Source organism: Hypomesus nipponensis, chromosome 24, assembly GCF_054491055.1.
Source record: "Hypomesus nipponensis isolate SF chromosome 24, ASM5449105v1, whole genome shotgun sequence".
Classification (NCBI taxonomy): domain Eukaryota; kingdom Metazoa; phylum Chordata; class Actinopteri; order Osmeriformes; family Osmeridae; genus Hypomesus; species Hypomesus nipponensis.
Window position 1 is genome coordinate 6,048,008 of NC_140384.1, and position 15,235 is coordinate 6,063,242.

The window sequence follows — 15,235 nt, forward strand, 5'->3', positions numbered from 1 at the left end:
CATTCACACTAACATAATTAAAATTAAATGACATAGATGGACATCAGTGTAAACCACGCTAAGGTAGACTACTCTCAATGGCTAAATCACAAGATTTCAAGCAAAGGTTTACACTAAATCATGCACACACCCATCCCGTTAGAGAGTCACTAGCGTAATAACCAATAGCTTACCGCTAACTTAGCCTACTTCCCAAATAACCTACATTTAAAGGAACACGGGGTTAATGCTAAATTACTCAACAGTTATCTATGAGCATCTTAACCGGGGCTAAAGGCAGTGAACTACAGAACAATGGTCATTGCACTCTAGACCAGTGGTTCTCAATCCTGGTCCTCGGGACCCCCTGCCCTGCATGTTTTCGATATTTCCCTGCTCCAACACACCTGATTCAAATAAATGGGCCTGATAACGACCCATTAATTTGAATCAGGTGTGTTTGAGGAGGGAACCACGTCTAAACCATGCAGGGCAGGGGGTCCCGAGGACCAGGATTGAGAACCACTGCTCTTGACTACCTATATTCCACCATTTCAAGTCATAAAATGAAATTGGAACCACAAGTCAAACTTTGTCAGCGATGTGGATAACCGATTATAAGGATATGGCCACTCTGTAATCTTTTTGGCATATTTTCGTATTATGTTATCCTCGCTGAAGATGAAGAGAGACCGGTTGACAGTGAGGCAGTTTTGCTTGACAGGTATAGGGTTGTATATAGCCATTGTTCTGGCTCTTTGAGCCATCGTTTGCTTGTAGACCCTGGGGCCGCTTGGGGGGCCTGGAGGCTTGATGGCCCCTCTCCGTCCGGAAAGATCATCTTCGAAGCGAGCCATTCTAGAACTGCACAGATCTTATAGAAAAAATCCAAACTGACGCTAGATAAGAGGCACAGAAGCAGCATCACAACACGCACTGCTGTTCCTGCCACGAGTACCCTTTGGTGTGTGTAATGTCCAAGAGAAAATTCAAGGAACGTTCAAAAATAAAAAGCTTTTGCTTTGTTCTTCAGAGCTTCGGGTGGATTACGTCCTTTCTTGAACTCTCCATATTTTCGGTGTTCCAAATATCCCAAAAGAATGAACTTTAAGGAGAAAGTTTAGATTTCCATGTCACATAATCTTCCATATGTTATTCACTGAATGGTCACATATTATGGAGCACGCATCCTTTTTAGAGGCGCCCAGTTTTACAAACAGACGCGGAGATGTGCAAGCAAAACAATTCCCATCATTCACAGATGGCATGCCAGAAGGACTGTTCAGACCGCAGCGCTAACTCACTACAAAAACATGCAATCATCTGGCATCTCCTCTTTGACTGGAGCCTAAAGCCGTATAGCGGGTATAAATTTGCACTATTTATTACCTCAACCCATATTCCTCAAGAAGACGAGACATCTATCACGGTACACCCCATCAATCGTCCTGTATGTTCAGGCAAATTGTAGAGAGAAATTCCAGGTTTGGCACCTCTGCTTCCGTTAAATCACTGGCAGCGTATAATGTAACCACTTTCTCCAGCCAGTGTTCCTTATGAATTGACCCACGTGACTGAAAAGACGCCAGTCAGTGGCTCCACCTGAACGGTCTCTGTATCCATAGCACCAGGCAGGGAGGAGAAGGGAAAGAGCGTCCGGTCTCCCCGGCAGCGCGCGCTAATCACGGGTGCTCCCTCACGTTAGTTAATGGAAGGAAACTTAAATGATTGCATGCATGATTACAGCATTCATTATTAGTATTATTATGCAGATTTCAAAGACGCCGCAATGTTCCTGTGGTCCTCTGCTCGTGTTTTGGATCGGGCGGGGTTTTGATAATAAGATACATGCACTGTAACATCTCTCGATTGCTGTCAAAATCGTTACGCATAATAATCGTTTGGAGTTTGGTCTGCAAAATACATGAAACGACTGAAACATAGAAGACAATTGAAAGGAAACACGTAGCACATGAAACAATCAGGTTTTAAATATTGTTTATTGCTATTTCAGCATTAAAAAGGTAGCATTCGTCACTGTCTAGACCAGACTCACAAAAAAGACCTGTCTCTTAAAAGCGTTTGAAACGAAACGTTATAGACCTCTACCTAAAACATGGGGATATGATGCTGACTGCTACAGGTCGAAAAAGGGGAAATATCGCGGGAAGAAAAGATGGAGATGGGGGAGGCACAGTGGGCTGGGCTGAGAAGTTATTGGTTCAACATTATTTTGTTATAACTCCATTTGTGCTGTTGATGGCTGTGCTGGGCTCGTGCCCTTATCTGGGCTCTTGGCTCTCTGGGCTAAGGCAGCAGCAGAGTGTCGACAATTAGGAGAACCACAGTGACAGCTGTAGTATTTACCCTTGATCCTCCAGTAGTTATCTCCATAGTCAAACCTGCATTGGACAACACAAACACATCAACATCAGTCCACAAGCGGAACTCATTCAACCTACTTCCCATCACAGCATTTACGAGTATTTATGTCCGTCTGTCTAACTGGTTGAGTGGTAAGGTCTCTCACCCAATCTGTTCCCCTGCTAGGATGGGCTTTCGGGAGAAGAAAGCTATCCGTGGGAAGCGCAGGTCTTGATGCATGGTGAACACTCTCACAGCCAGCAGGTTAGGATCACACAGGTGGTTAATGAATCGGCCAATGTTGCCAAACAGCCGGGCATCGATGCAGTGTGCATCTCCCACCTGCAAGAGGAACCAGAGTGTCGTTTCGAATCGGTGGAATGGTGTGCTGTCCAGCACCCCCTGTTGGCTGAATGTGTTTATGTAATGCCATTGTGTAACTTGAAACACAATGTCGTTGTTCATTTCTGTGTTCACCTTGTTGTCTAGGGTGAAGAGGAAGGAGTCGATTTCCCTGCCATCCGCTTCGGCGTCGGTTATGATCTCCCCTACGTACCTGGGATTGAAAAGGGCCTGTCAGATAAGATCTGTGACGCTGGTAAGTACAGAGAACATTCCCGTATGGACATCTGACGCGAGTGGAGCGCTTAACAAGACAGTAAACCTGCATGTGTGTGTCACGGATAACGGCAATCCTTCGTGTGTAACCCAAGAGCTCTCAGAAGGTGCCCAGGGAGAGAACCAAACATGCGTACGACACTTTGATTCCTCCAAAACAACTTACTCGCAGATGAAAGATCCTTGAGGGATGTCTTGCAGCGCCCTCACTCCCCAGCCCATCTTCTTCGTCTTATACAGCTGCAGATGGACTCTGGAAAAGGAACCGACACACGAGACAACCGCTCAGTGGGCTGCAACTGCAAATGGCCGCGACCCTCCTGACACGGCGTCCGAAGGAGAGTCACATGTCGAGCGACAAGACGGGAAGGGGGGTCAACCTTTACCTCAGGCCGTTTTGTACCACGCGGTTCCGGCAGGTTCTCCAGCAGGAGCAGGCGTGATTACACTCAAACAGGACGGGAGGCTCCTTGAGACAGAAGTCCAGAGGTAACCGGCCCTCCTGAGGGAACACAGTCGAGCGTGGTGGGCGTTCTGCACTGGGAATCGCAGCAGAACTGGCGCCGAAGAAATCGTCAAGAAGAACTTGTTTCGTGGGGGGGGGGGGGGGGGGGGGTTAGTGTGGACTTACTTTGTCGTACCAACATCTCAGACTCAGTTGACCACACATGCAAGTGTTGGAGGAGCAGTCGTCCGTACACAGGCAATGCTGAAACAGAGAGGGGCTTTTCACTGGAGAGCGTATTATTATTATTATTATTATAACCTTTATTTAACCAGGAGAGACAAATTGAGATTAAGAATCTCTTTTTCAAGGGAGACCTGGCCAAGATAGCCAGCAGCATACATACAAATATAGTTACAAAAACTACAAAAGGAGACAAAATATGGGAGTTAGTGTCGTAGCCAGGTACATTAAAAACATTTACATTTTAAGGAATCTGTCTCTAGCTCTTTCATTTTGAATTTAAAAGCATTAAGCGAGATTCATTCCTTTGGTTTCAAGACATTTTGCGACATATTCCATGCCGAGGGTGCCTCCGCAGTGAATGGGGTGCAAACGTTCATGCAAACGTTCACGCGAAAGCCAACAAATACATCGACATCCTTTGAAGCATATTCGGCGTGAACTTGAGCCTCACCTGCAAGTGGGTGATGTCCTTGTCTATGTTCATCGGGGACGTAACACAGCTGTCAGGGATGTATTTGAAGTTCTCAGGACAGGGCTCGCTGTCCGCCCCATTCACACAGGTTATAGGGATAGCCTCGTACCCGCGAGAGATGTCCCTAAAGACGAGGACCCAGAGACACGTTTAACCTCGGGGGGGGGGGGGGGGGGGATTTCTACCCGTTACTGTTCCTTGTGTGGGCGGCCGAGCACCGCCGTCGCACCTGCACAGAACTCTCTCTCCGACACTGTCCCTGCCTCTCCTGGCATCGGTCAGCTTCTTGTTGGTGTTGAGTGCCCCCCACACCTTGGAGTTGTAGACGCAGCAGTCCAGGGGGGTCTCGCCCTCGCTGTTCCGCAGGTTCACATCTCCTCCCCGAGACAAAAACAGCCTGGGAAGATGGGGGGGGGGGGGGGCAGGGAGGGGGGGTTGTCTTTGGTTAGATCTTCACCCACCAATCAGCTTTTCACTGTAGGTTAGGGCAAGGGTCACAATCTTCTTTGGAAGCGTATCCTGGCTCGGAGACGTGAGGTCGTCGTGTACTCACGTCACACAGTCCAGTTGGTTCTCCCTGGCGGCGATGTGGAGAGGAGAGTCCCCATGGATGTTGACAGCATGGAGGTCACAGCGTGCATCCAGCAGTTGCTGAGCGATGTCATCAGAACCAGACAGGGCAGCCCAATGCAGGCAGATGTTCTCTTCCTGAACACGGGTCATAGGTCAACTTAGGTTTAGATACAGTTATTGTACAGGGGGAAAGCACAAAGTCTAGAATACACCATATTTGCCCTTTTGCACGGGAGAGCACTGTTGCTCAGACCTTTGTCTGTCTTTCAGAAGTCATTCATCAGTATTCAAGGTATTAGCCCCTTTTCAAAAGGAAAAAGGTAAATGCTCTTGAACCTGAACTGCACTACACACACACACACACACACACACACACACACACACATCAGTAACCACGCTGAAGGGACAATTATGCACCCCATGGGAAGCCTCGTGTCAGAGGACTGACCTAGCTGCCCGGAGAGAGCTGTGAGAACAGACGGCGGCCAGGCGAGGGGATATGGCCAGGCCTGGTGGATAAGACAGGTATGCATGTGTGTGTGTGTGTGTGTGTGGGAGGGAGTAAAGGCTTCCTGCTGTGACCTTGTCTCTGATGTTCACATCAGCCCCCCTGGAGAGGAGCAACTGGACCAGCTCTCTGTGTTTATACTCGATGGCCCAGGTGACCGCCGTCCAGCCGCCGTCGTCCTGAAAAACAAATGCACCCCTGTCACTGGGATGTACAGCAGGACATAAACTACCATGTTTGTTTTTTTACCCTCTCCCTCTCCCTCTCCCTCTCTGGCAGTATTTCTAAAAGGCTTGCGAGGACACAGACGATCATAAACGTGTACCTGGCAGTTGACGTATTTGAACGCCTTGGGGAGCACATGCTGCACCACATCATAATGCCCCAGTTTGGCTGCCAGATGAAGACAGGTGGAGCCCTTGACGTCCTGTGGGAGATGGAGCCAATAATGCAGACTGTTCACTCTATTTTCCATTCATTCGGTTCATCCAAAGCGTGACACTTGGGTTGTCTGGCCCGATGCCAGCAGTGGGGTTTCGTCGCAGGGACTGTGTAGAGAGGACCAACCTTGTGGCTGACGGCAGCCCCAGCCCTCAGCAGGTACTTGACAGTTTCCAGGTGGTTGTTCTCACACGCGTCCATCAGGGGCGTCCTCTGCTCCTCATCAGTCATGTCCAGGTTGGCCCCGGCCTACAGGAGCCAGGCACACACACACACACACACATCATTCCTACCCCATATCTCCTAGTACCTCCCGCAAACTGGCCACAGTTTGTATCGAGTTTGTACTCGTCAAAGACATTAGCTCCGTGGGTTTCCGGCGAGCCGAATCAAGTGGACCCCGAGGCTGCTGCGTGGCGGAGTCTTGGCTCACCTGGACCAGCATGTGGCAGATCTCGTGGTGCCCCTCGACAGCTGCTGCATGCAGGGCGGTGCGCTTGTTCTGACTCTCCATCATGAAGTTGGGATCCTTTCCTTCCACTGGAACACAAAAGCGGATCATGTCTTTTCAGTGATGTACAGGAGGTATTATGACTGTGCTTGATGCTGCGTGGAGACGATCCTGCCATGGCTTTACCCAGAAGATGGATGACTTTCTGAAGCTCCCCCTCTTTGGCAGAGACATACAACTGCTTTGTGGGATACTTCACTTTCTTTGGCTTTAAACTGGAAGACAAGAAAGCAGGTTATAAATCCTTTTTAGAGCGCACTCCAAAGCGATATCCAAAGGCAGCACGACACAAACATACTTTTCATCATCCAGTGCCATCAGAATGTTTTCAAGGGATGCTTTACTTGGGTCTGACCCACTACCCCCAAGCTCCCTCTTCAACCTGGAACAAGAAAACACCCGCACGTGATTTCAAGGACACACAAGGTACACCTTCTACAGTATGCATACAGTACATATGCAAATAAAGGAGAGAGAGAGAGAGAGAGAGAGAGAGAGAGAGAGAGAGAGAGAGAGAGAGAGAGAGAGAGAGAGAGAGAGAGAGAGAGAGAGAGAGAGAGAGAGAGAGAGAGAGAGAGAGACAGAGAGAGAGAGAGAGAGAGAGAGAGAGAGAGAGAGAGAGAGAGAGAGTGAGAGTGAGAGTGAGAGTGAGAGAGAGAGAGAGAGAGAGAGAGAGAGATGGCAAGAAAGACCCAACAGAGATGGCAAGAAAGAGACAGAGCGTACTTAGCGGGGGAGGCTGCTCTCCTTCTCTCAGGCTCAGTGGTCTTCTTCGCCCGGAAGACCTGCGGCACAGCCGGCACCAGCGTCGGGGCGGGCAGAGTGGCCACGCTGGTCTCGGTGGGCACGGCAGGTCGAGGGTCAGGCTGGGGCACGGAGGGCACAGGGTGGGGCTTGGGGACCGTGACCTCGTGGGCGCCTGTGGCGTCCTCGCCACAGTGAGGGCAGAAGCTCCGCTCCTTGATCATGGAGGCACAGGCCCGGTGGTAGCGGTGCGAAATGCTGCCGTACGGACGGCACTCCATGAAAGTCCCCTGGGAAGGGAACAAGTGTGCTGCCGGTTAAAACATCGGGAGTATCTGGACTCAAGGGACATGGAAGACAGCCTTATGTAAATCGCTCTCGAAAACGTCTGGTGGAGTCGTTTCGACCACTGACCAGTCTGCAGAAGAGACCACAGCCAGGGCAGCACTGGTGCTTGACCATGCCGGCGCGGTGGTCCTCGCACAGGACCAGCAGGTGGACCGTGTTGGACGGCCGCATCAGCTGGTGCTTCACCACGCTTCGCTGGCACCGACTCACCTGAGGGCGAAAACGGGATGAGGAACGACAACAACAAAAAAAGGTGTCAAATGACCCTCGGTCTCGGCTTGCGAAACCGAGATGGTTGAAGGAGGCGCGGCGGGGGCCGTTGCGTGGAGACCGACCTGGCCATCGATGCTCTCCGTGGCCATGCAGGTCTGCTCTGACAGGGAGGGGCTGTGGCCTCGTGAGGGCGTCTCCATGCGGCAGCAGCAGAGAGGAAGCTCTTCAGCCAGGTCTGTCTCCGTTACTTCTGCGTCGACTGCCAAGCCTGCGTCGCGGACCAGACCAACAGACAAGCAGTCCGACGTCACGAAAACAAGCTGTCGTTCGATACTCGTTTACAAAAAAACATCACAAAAAGTATCAGATGGGTTTTCAAGAATTGTCACTTAGATATTTTAAGTACTTCCCTAGATCCACAGACTCTGCAGGGAGCTAATCTCAACTATCAGCATGGTTGTTCCACCAGTTAAACAATTGGAACTCTGTTCTATTCTTCTCTTAGTCCATATGCAAATGACCATACCAGCAAGGACAGGCAATCAGTAGGTGTCCCTTCCCCCTCTTTCTGAAGTGAGGAGATTTAAAGACGTCAACCTACTGCAAATTTGCTTCCCTTCAAAGTCCATGCCCTTAGAACCTCAGAATTGGTTTGAAGAATATACTTTTAATTTTAATTTGTGATATCTTTGTGAATTACATGGGTTTTATAAGCAAATGTCAGCCGGAACTTCACAGAACCATTATTTGACAAAAATCAGTCCTCACCTGATTGTGAAGGTGAGAACAGCTCTTCCTGTGCTTTCAGGTCCAGAGAGTCCAAAGCCAGTTCTGTGTATTCCTGGCTGCAGCCCTTCTCAATGTTGTCCTCCACTTTAATTCCAGTGAGGCAGTTTGTTTTCTCCCTGTCCCCTTTGGCTCTCGTGGCCTCCTGGCTTTGCATATCTTCTCTGTGTGTCACAGCTCCGTTCTTCTCCATGTTGCTGTGTGTGGCCCTGCTACCAGATGGTCCTGGGACTGGCTTCCCCTGTGGCTTCCCGACCTTTGTCTTCTTCTTGGGGACAAAGTTATACAGGCCCATCTTCCTCTTCCTCCGCTTGGTTGCTGTTGGGAGTTGAGAAAGTTGAGTCAAATCGATACACTGAAAGGATATCCACTGTTGTTCCAAAATGTTTGTGTAGTAACAAAAAAAAACATGGAGAGTTCCTTTACGGGTTGCTGACCTGGCTGTGGCTTGCTCTGAGGTAGCCTTATCTGAGACGCTGTCAGAGGTATTGGCTTTTCGGTCTGTGTCATGATTGACTTGGCTCCTTTCTTGACCGGAGGCTACAGGAGGACAAAACAGTCAGCTGAAAAAGTCCCAAACTGAGCACGTCTTTCAAGTGTGTCATACCCGTGTCATTCTAGAAGTCCATACCTTCACTGTTGCTGCGGATGAGACGTCCACAGGCTTCAGCGTGCTTTGTTTTATGCTGGACATGACCGACTCCAGAGAGGGAGAGCCTGGGGCCGGAGCTTTACACCCCCCTGCTACAGCAACCCCTCCTCCCACACCGGCCCCAATAGGGGCAGCTCTCAATTGTTTACTATGCAAACGATGATAGTTAGGACTGAGGGCCTGCGTATGGAAGGTTGTAATCTTTAACTGGGTAGAGGGCTTTGGAGGCCTAGCTTTTGCACCTTCACTGACTTCTCTGCCTTCCATGGCCTTCCTGGGGGAATCTTCTGGGGTCTTCACTCCAGCCTCACCAACACCACCTGAAATGTTGTGGTCTCATATGAATCATCACGCATTACATTTACCAAGCCCTGAAAGTGTGAGGTGAACCGGACCTGTCTGGCACTGACCGTGGGAGGGGACCTCACTTGCTTCCTTCAATGTTGATGGCTCCTTCATTTCCTCAGATTGCTCTGGGCCCCGTCTCCCTCGCACCGGTTTACACAATCACCTGCCAGGCTGAAAATACACCACCAAAATCAACACATTTCCACACAAGTTCAGCACGTTGCTGGACTACAACTTTCCCATCCTGCCATGTTTCTGAAACGGAAGCATCCCATCCATAACTGAAACAATATCTAGACATAAAAGGAAAGCCTGGAAAATAGTGATTTAAACAAGAGCAAAACAAGCTTCAACCGGTTTCAAAACATTCACAAGCAGGCGCAGCAAATTTGTACATGCATGCAGATAAAACCTCCATGATGCACTACGCAGAAAGCTATAAGATTCAGGGCAAGAGTCCTCCAAAAGTTAGAGCAACAAAGTAACTTCCTACCAGCTCGGTCGGAGACTGGAGTTGTTGAGAGAGAGAGAGTGAGAGAGAGGGGGGCAGGGGAAGTATGCCAGTTTCCCCTTCCTTCCCCACCCTTTCAGCCAGTCATGTGACCAGGCTGCTCCCCATTGGTTCCTCCACAGAGCATGCTCAGTCGGCTCACTGCTGTTCGACATGTGCCTCTGCTCGCTCATTTCTTCTTTCTGAAGCAGCAGTACAGGGGCTGGCCAGTCGGTGGCATCACTTCACACAAAGACCCACTTCACTGAAAGCACTATTAGCCTTTTAGCAGCTCCCCCCCCCCACACACACTCATCCACGCATTGTTTTTTATTACACCTGATCATTTCTTTACACATGTCCTCACATGTAATAGTCTGGAATTAGTCACTGGGTGTAGTTTTGCCTGCACATTTTCACACATTAAAACTCAATTTGTTTTCAAATGTAAAATACTGTGTGATTTTGCTCTACAGTTGAGAAATGAAGTTGTGTTATTGTGCCTTGTACATCTGTGACATAACGAAATGAATTGAGCAGAATTGATGTTGATAAATAGTTTATTTTTTTGTTATATCAATAAATAAACATTTGCAGTGTATGCAACAAACATTTAACTAAAAGTGTCCAGTCAATTGTAAAGTCAATTGACCAGAGAGCTAAATAGCTTCCTAAAACACACGACAACTGAACCTTTGTAAAGACATACAATGTGGCACATCATATGGCTGGTTTATCATATGTGAGGAACTGAAACAAACAACTCCTGATTATGATCCTGAGGGAAGGCTAAAGCTAATAATAGTGTCTACTACTAGGTATGAGCAGCAATCAGTTGTTTTGTTCCATGTTTATTAGATTGTGAAAAGGAAAACATTACATGGATTTCTTATTAACAAAAGCTACCATACCATCAAATAAAATAAAATGCAAAACCGTCGGTAGCTAGTCTACAGCGGAAGGACAAACTTCAAACGAACGTCAAAATCTACATGCTAGTGATTTGATAAGCAAATCAGCAAAACCTTCTCTGCTGCTACTCCTATGTAAGATCACAAACAGTCAACACCATATTTTAAGCAAAACAATAGAGAACATCACACACTGAAGATTAATAACATTGATAAAATACAATTCAAAAATCAAAACAAGTATTGTCAAATGTGAGCGCTCTAAAGTACATTAAAACAGTTTTGATTGTGTCATTTGCATCCAGTAAAACAAAGTGTATCCTGCCAATATTAACAAGCAGACCTTGAAGAAGAGAAAAAAAGGTAAAAAGCACCTTTCAATATTTCTAACATCACAGATGTCATTTTAGAATCTTCACTCCTTAACCAACCCTGAACTCACAGTATACACCAAAATAACAATCAATATCAATTTCCTGTCATATCCAACAAAATCGGTTGTGACAAAATATAACAACAGGTGGTGTACTGGTGAGGATGGATAAGAGCATAACAGTGATCAGATAGCAGTTACCACCCAGCTTCCTGGATCTTCTGGCTGAAGCTTATGTGCTGCCGCTACAGCTCTGATCATAGGAGGGTGGAGCCTCTATAAAAGAAAAGTGTTCAAACATACAAAAAGTGTTATCACACATTCAAGCACACACTTTCCTGTAAGGGCCTAGTCTCTGACAGCATCATGAAAAACCTGAAAGCAACGTCAAACCAATCTGGGGTGTGGCTTCATGCTTGTACACTTAAAAACCCTTTATCAGCATTGTCTCGTTTTCTAAAACAACACTAGCAAACTAGCAACACACCACACCTAATAGTCCAACAAAATGATTGTTATGAAGCTAATTCATCTCAAGTGAATATTCAACGTTGCCATTGACCACTGCTCACCTGGAAGACTGGGATACAGCTGGAACTGGGATACCGACCGACCGAGCGGGTATACAGAGTTCCCGTAGTCTAGAGGCAAGAGGGGCGAGAAGGCGATGGGCATAGGGGTGCCCTCAGAGAAGTATGGGGAGCTGGCCCCTGTGGCACCTGTGGAACCAGGCTGGTGTAGATTCGGGGGGAAGGTGACACCTGGGGCATAGCTGAAGGCACAGGGGGACATGGAGGCCTGGGGGACCGAGGGGCCCAGCTGGGAGTTCTTGGTGGGGATGGCCCCCGGGCCGTCATGGTGCTCCTCGGCTGGAGGGGCGCTGGGGGAGGCACACGAAGAGCCTCTCTTGCGGGTGGCGGCGCGGGGGGCTGGCTTGGGAGGAGGGGTGGGGTCTGCGATGGAGACGGGGCGAGCGGCCGGAGAGGAAGCCGGACGAGAGGGCGGAGCTGCCTTGGAGGACGGTTTGGACTTCTTGTCCAGTGAGACATTTCCGACGTGGATGGGAAGGGTCAAAGTGGCATCCGCAGACTTCAGGGTGACCTACAAAAGCACGAGGGAGAACGTTAGTGTGAGGGGTGGGAAAAAAACGAGTACGCCGATTAAAACAGATGTTTTCTTTTGGTGCTTACTTGGATGTAGTATTCTATGGTAATCAGGTTACAGCCAGAGAGGGAGGACTGGGGAAGAGGAGGCACGATGATCTGCTCCTTCCACTCAGACTGCTTGCCGGCCTTCACCCCAGCACCCTCCACCTCCGCAATGGTCTTCTGGTCATAGGTAGGCTTTGATTTGGTCTGGTAGGTCACTCTCTGAGGGAAAGGAGCCAACACACACACACACACAAAAAGATGCTTTCGAATCAGTCACAATCCTTTTCCATGATCAACGTAAGCCCATGCTGATACAAATCATCTTCACTGACGATTAAAAGCTATGCGAAACATTCAAACCTCAGGGAGACATCTGGTACCTGAATGAGGCTGGCCACCACGGTGCTCGTGGTCCTGCCCGACTGGTTCTGGATCTCTGCGGTGAGCTGGATGACCTGCCCAGGAGTGTAGCCACGCATGTCCGTCTGGGCCTTCAGAGACACGGTGCCTGTCTTCATCAGCATGTAGCTGAACTTCTTGGTTATGGCTGAGGAACTGGGTTCCTGCAAAGACGAAACGGGGGAATGAATGGTAGACTCCGGGGAAACTCCTCTTCCCTCTACGTCGACACCACGCTGAGAAGTTCTCACCTGTATGTCAGGTACTTCATTCAGATTGAGGAGACTCAGCAGGTAGAAGGGTTTCTCCGTCTTGTAGTCCTTTGCGAAGCGAGGGGTGTCAATAAAAGCCCTAACTCTGTAAATAATCTTCCCATAATTTCCTTCAAAAGATGTAGGCGCAGAAGCTGTGGTGGAAGACAAGAGTGATCAAAGTTAGTGCGTTTGGACTCATGTAAGCAGTATGACAGACATGTCATACTGCCAGACACTAATCATATCTTTCACATCGAGATACAATGAGACTGCAGGTTTTAAGTGACTGACTTAGTATCGACTGAGTATAGGTAAAAGACCGGTTTGGTCGGTTTTGCAGCATCAGTACACACGTGAGAATAGGGTGGAAAGAATGACTGGGTTACAGATAAGCTGAGGATTTGACATCATGGTGAATACCATCAACTACAGATCGGTCAAGAATGGAACGCGTCTGGGCATGTCGGCTTCCAAAAGTAAAACATTGGTAGGAAAGAATGTGGCACGGCCAAAATGCTAAGCGATCGTCACTGAGAGGTCATTCATTACCTGGAAGGAAAAACTTGAAGGGAAAGCTGTGGTCTCCCTCTTTCAGTGTTCCTGGGACATAGAGGAACAGGATAAGTATCAGTTAGCAGCTTAGACAATGGGCGTGTTGTCCCTTCTAGAGAATAAAAGCTATCCATACAACGCAGTCAATATTGAGCTTTAAAGAATGCTGAATCATATGTACACCTTCTGTTGTTTTTATCCTTTGTTATACAAGTAGCCAGGTGTGATTTCCAATAAAGGAGTGTATAAGAGGGTGATTGAGGGTGAAAGGGAGTGGAGTACAAAACTACAGGAGGGGTGGGGGGGGGGGGGGTCAACGGCCAGAGCAGAGCATAGCCTACCTTTATCTGTCACAATGACCGTGCTGTTAAAGTAGGGCTCCTCCACAGTCCACGCTGTGTCATTGATTTTGCCGGTCACACCACAGAAGCCATTGCAATTGACCTTGATTGCTTCAGGAAAAGACAATAGGTGAACACAATGGAAAGATTAGATGGACTTGCACTTTAAACTGGACCCAGACCCACTTGTAAATTCCATGTTATTGTTGCCTTTTACTTAAGTCAACTTTTTACTGTATGGACAGTAGGAGAGAGTATAAGCAGGAGGCATTAGCTACTTAAAGATGTAATTATTTACTGGAGACAATCATGTATACATTTCATTTGTGTCCAATGAGGAAAGGATCAGATTTCTTACAAAATGTGATCACTACAGTTGCCATTGATACCACGTTCCATAATGTCAACACCATGACTCACACAGCGTCAATCTAACCTGCTTTCTCTGACAAGGAATGTACACAAACCGGAGGCTCAACTTAGAAGTTTAACAGAAACTTGTGGGACACAAGAGAGAGCTTAGTCCAGTCTCGGGAGATCAGTTATTAAATTGATCAGGATCCACTTTTTTAATATTACTAACAAGGCGATAGGGTTTGGGGTGGTTGTTGCCTCCCTTTGGTTGGCTCTTAAAAGCTATTGTGATATTCAAACCAACACTAACATGCATTTAATAACTACACAAAAGTTCATGTCATACTTCTGTTTATTCGTGTTTTGTGCATTTTGATCAATCTTAGATCTTAGAATCTTAAAAGTAATCACTTTTGAAGCCTGAAGAGGTGTTTTGTTACACTAACCGGTGAGGATGGTGGGGACCACCTGTTAGTAAACCTATATTTAATACTAGGGTCAAAAGCTGCTGCTCAGCCACTTGACAGATGGCACCTAATCAAAGTGGATCCTATTCACGCTGAATTTTTAACTACCCATGTCATCTTGATACTCGAAATGGTGCCAGCAGTAACATGAACCACGTAAAAACCAAGTTTTTTTTGTGATCTCACTTGCGAGATCTAAATCCAAACCTAGATAAACAAATACATCTCAACACATGGTACAGTCAAATCTTAAATGTTTAACAGAAAATCTCTTTGGGTCACACAATTTGTTTTCAGTGGAGAACTTGTTCAATTTCCACTTCCTGTTTTAGACCTTGTTTTCGATACAGGTAGGCTACGGCAATTTGAGAAAAACGAAAACAATACAATCATACCTTTACACTGCAGTGCTTCTGCTGTTGTAATTTTCAGGGTGCCTGTGATGGATTCTCCGGGGCTGTAAACATCTTTGTTGTCGGTTAAAATAATATCAAATTCCTGAAGCTTTCCCATGTTTTCTCCCACAAGGAGTGGGTCGAGTGTTGTTCACCTGTGCGCCGAGTGAGCCTCTATCCAGCCCTCGAAATGACGTCAATAGCATACATTCAATGAATTCATTGGCCCCTCCTTAAAAATATTATCTCTTTAACCGGTTACAAGTTAAAGATGTTTCTCAACGACTTTTTATCAGTAAA

The 15,235-nt window shown here is 47.6% G+C and overlaps 3 protein-coding genes across 4 annotated transcripts in view; all 3 read right to left on the reverse strand.

The window, feature by feature from the left end:
- cacna1ba (calcium channel, voltage-dependent, N type, alpha 1B subunit, a) overlaps window positions 1–836 on the reverse strand; it is a 63,153-nt gene extending 62,317 nt beyond the window's left edge. Inside the window, exon 1 of the mRNA XM_084690808.1 lies at window positions 607–836. Within this exon, the coding sequence (XP_084546934.1) occupies window positions 607–836 (230 nt within the window). The remainder of the gene's footprint in view (window positions 1–606) is intronic.
- A 1,124-nt stretch (window positions 837–1,960) lies between these two features.
- On the reverse strand, window positions 1,961–9,833 carry ehmt1a (euchromatic histone-lysine N-methyltransferase 1a). 2 transcript variants are annotated; one of them, XM_084690439.1, is made up of 23 exons: window positions 9,742–9,833; window positions 9,311–9,419; window positions 8,880–9,220; window positions 8,686–8,788; window positions 8,231–8,566; window positions 7,585–7,730; window positions 7,316–7,459; window positions 6,884–7,191; window positions 6,456–6,539; window positions 6,284–6,372; window positions 6,080–6,186; window positions 5,773–5,895; window positions 5,531–5,632; window positions 5,280–5,384; window positions 4,678–4,832; window positions 4,354–4,521; window positions 4,104–4,248; window positions 3,593–3,670; window positions 3,348–3,463; window positions 3,128–3,214; window positions 2,821–2,899; window positions 2,510–2,685; window positions 1,961–2,381 (listed from the first exon to the last, which is right to left on the reverse strand). In XM_084690439.1, exons 2-23 carry the CDS (start codon window positions 9,357–9,359, stop codon window positions 2,216–2,218), a joined length of 3,207 nt encoding a protein of 1,068 aa, XP_084546565.1. In that variant the 5' UTR covers window positions 9,360–9,419; window positions 9,742–9,833; the 3' UTR covers window positions 1,961–2,215. The 2 variants fall into 2 exon arrangements, with proteins under 2 accessions (XP_084546565.1, XP_084546566.1); XM_084690440.1 differs by lacking the exon at window positions 6,456–6,539.
- A 447-nt stretch (window positions 9,834–10,280) lies between these two features.
- On the reverse strand, window positions 10,281–15,093 carry arrdc1a (arrestin domain containing 1a). The gene is made up of 8 exons (XM_084690441.1): window positions 14,936–15,093; window positions 13,720–13,830; window positions 13,376–13,426; window positions 12,824–12,978; window positions 12,554–12,736; window positions 12,213–12,392; window positions 11,595–12,123; window positions 10,281–11,298 (listed from the first exon to the last, which is right to left on the reverse strand). The coding sequence occupies exons 1-8, from the start codon at window positions 15,051–15,053 to the stop codon at window positions 11,255–11,257; spliced, it is 1,371 nt and encodes a 456-aa protein (XP_084546567.1). The 5' UTR covers window positions 15,054–15,093; the 3' UTR covers window positions 10,281–11,254.
- Window positions 15,094–15,235: the final 142 nt, after the last annotated feature.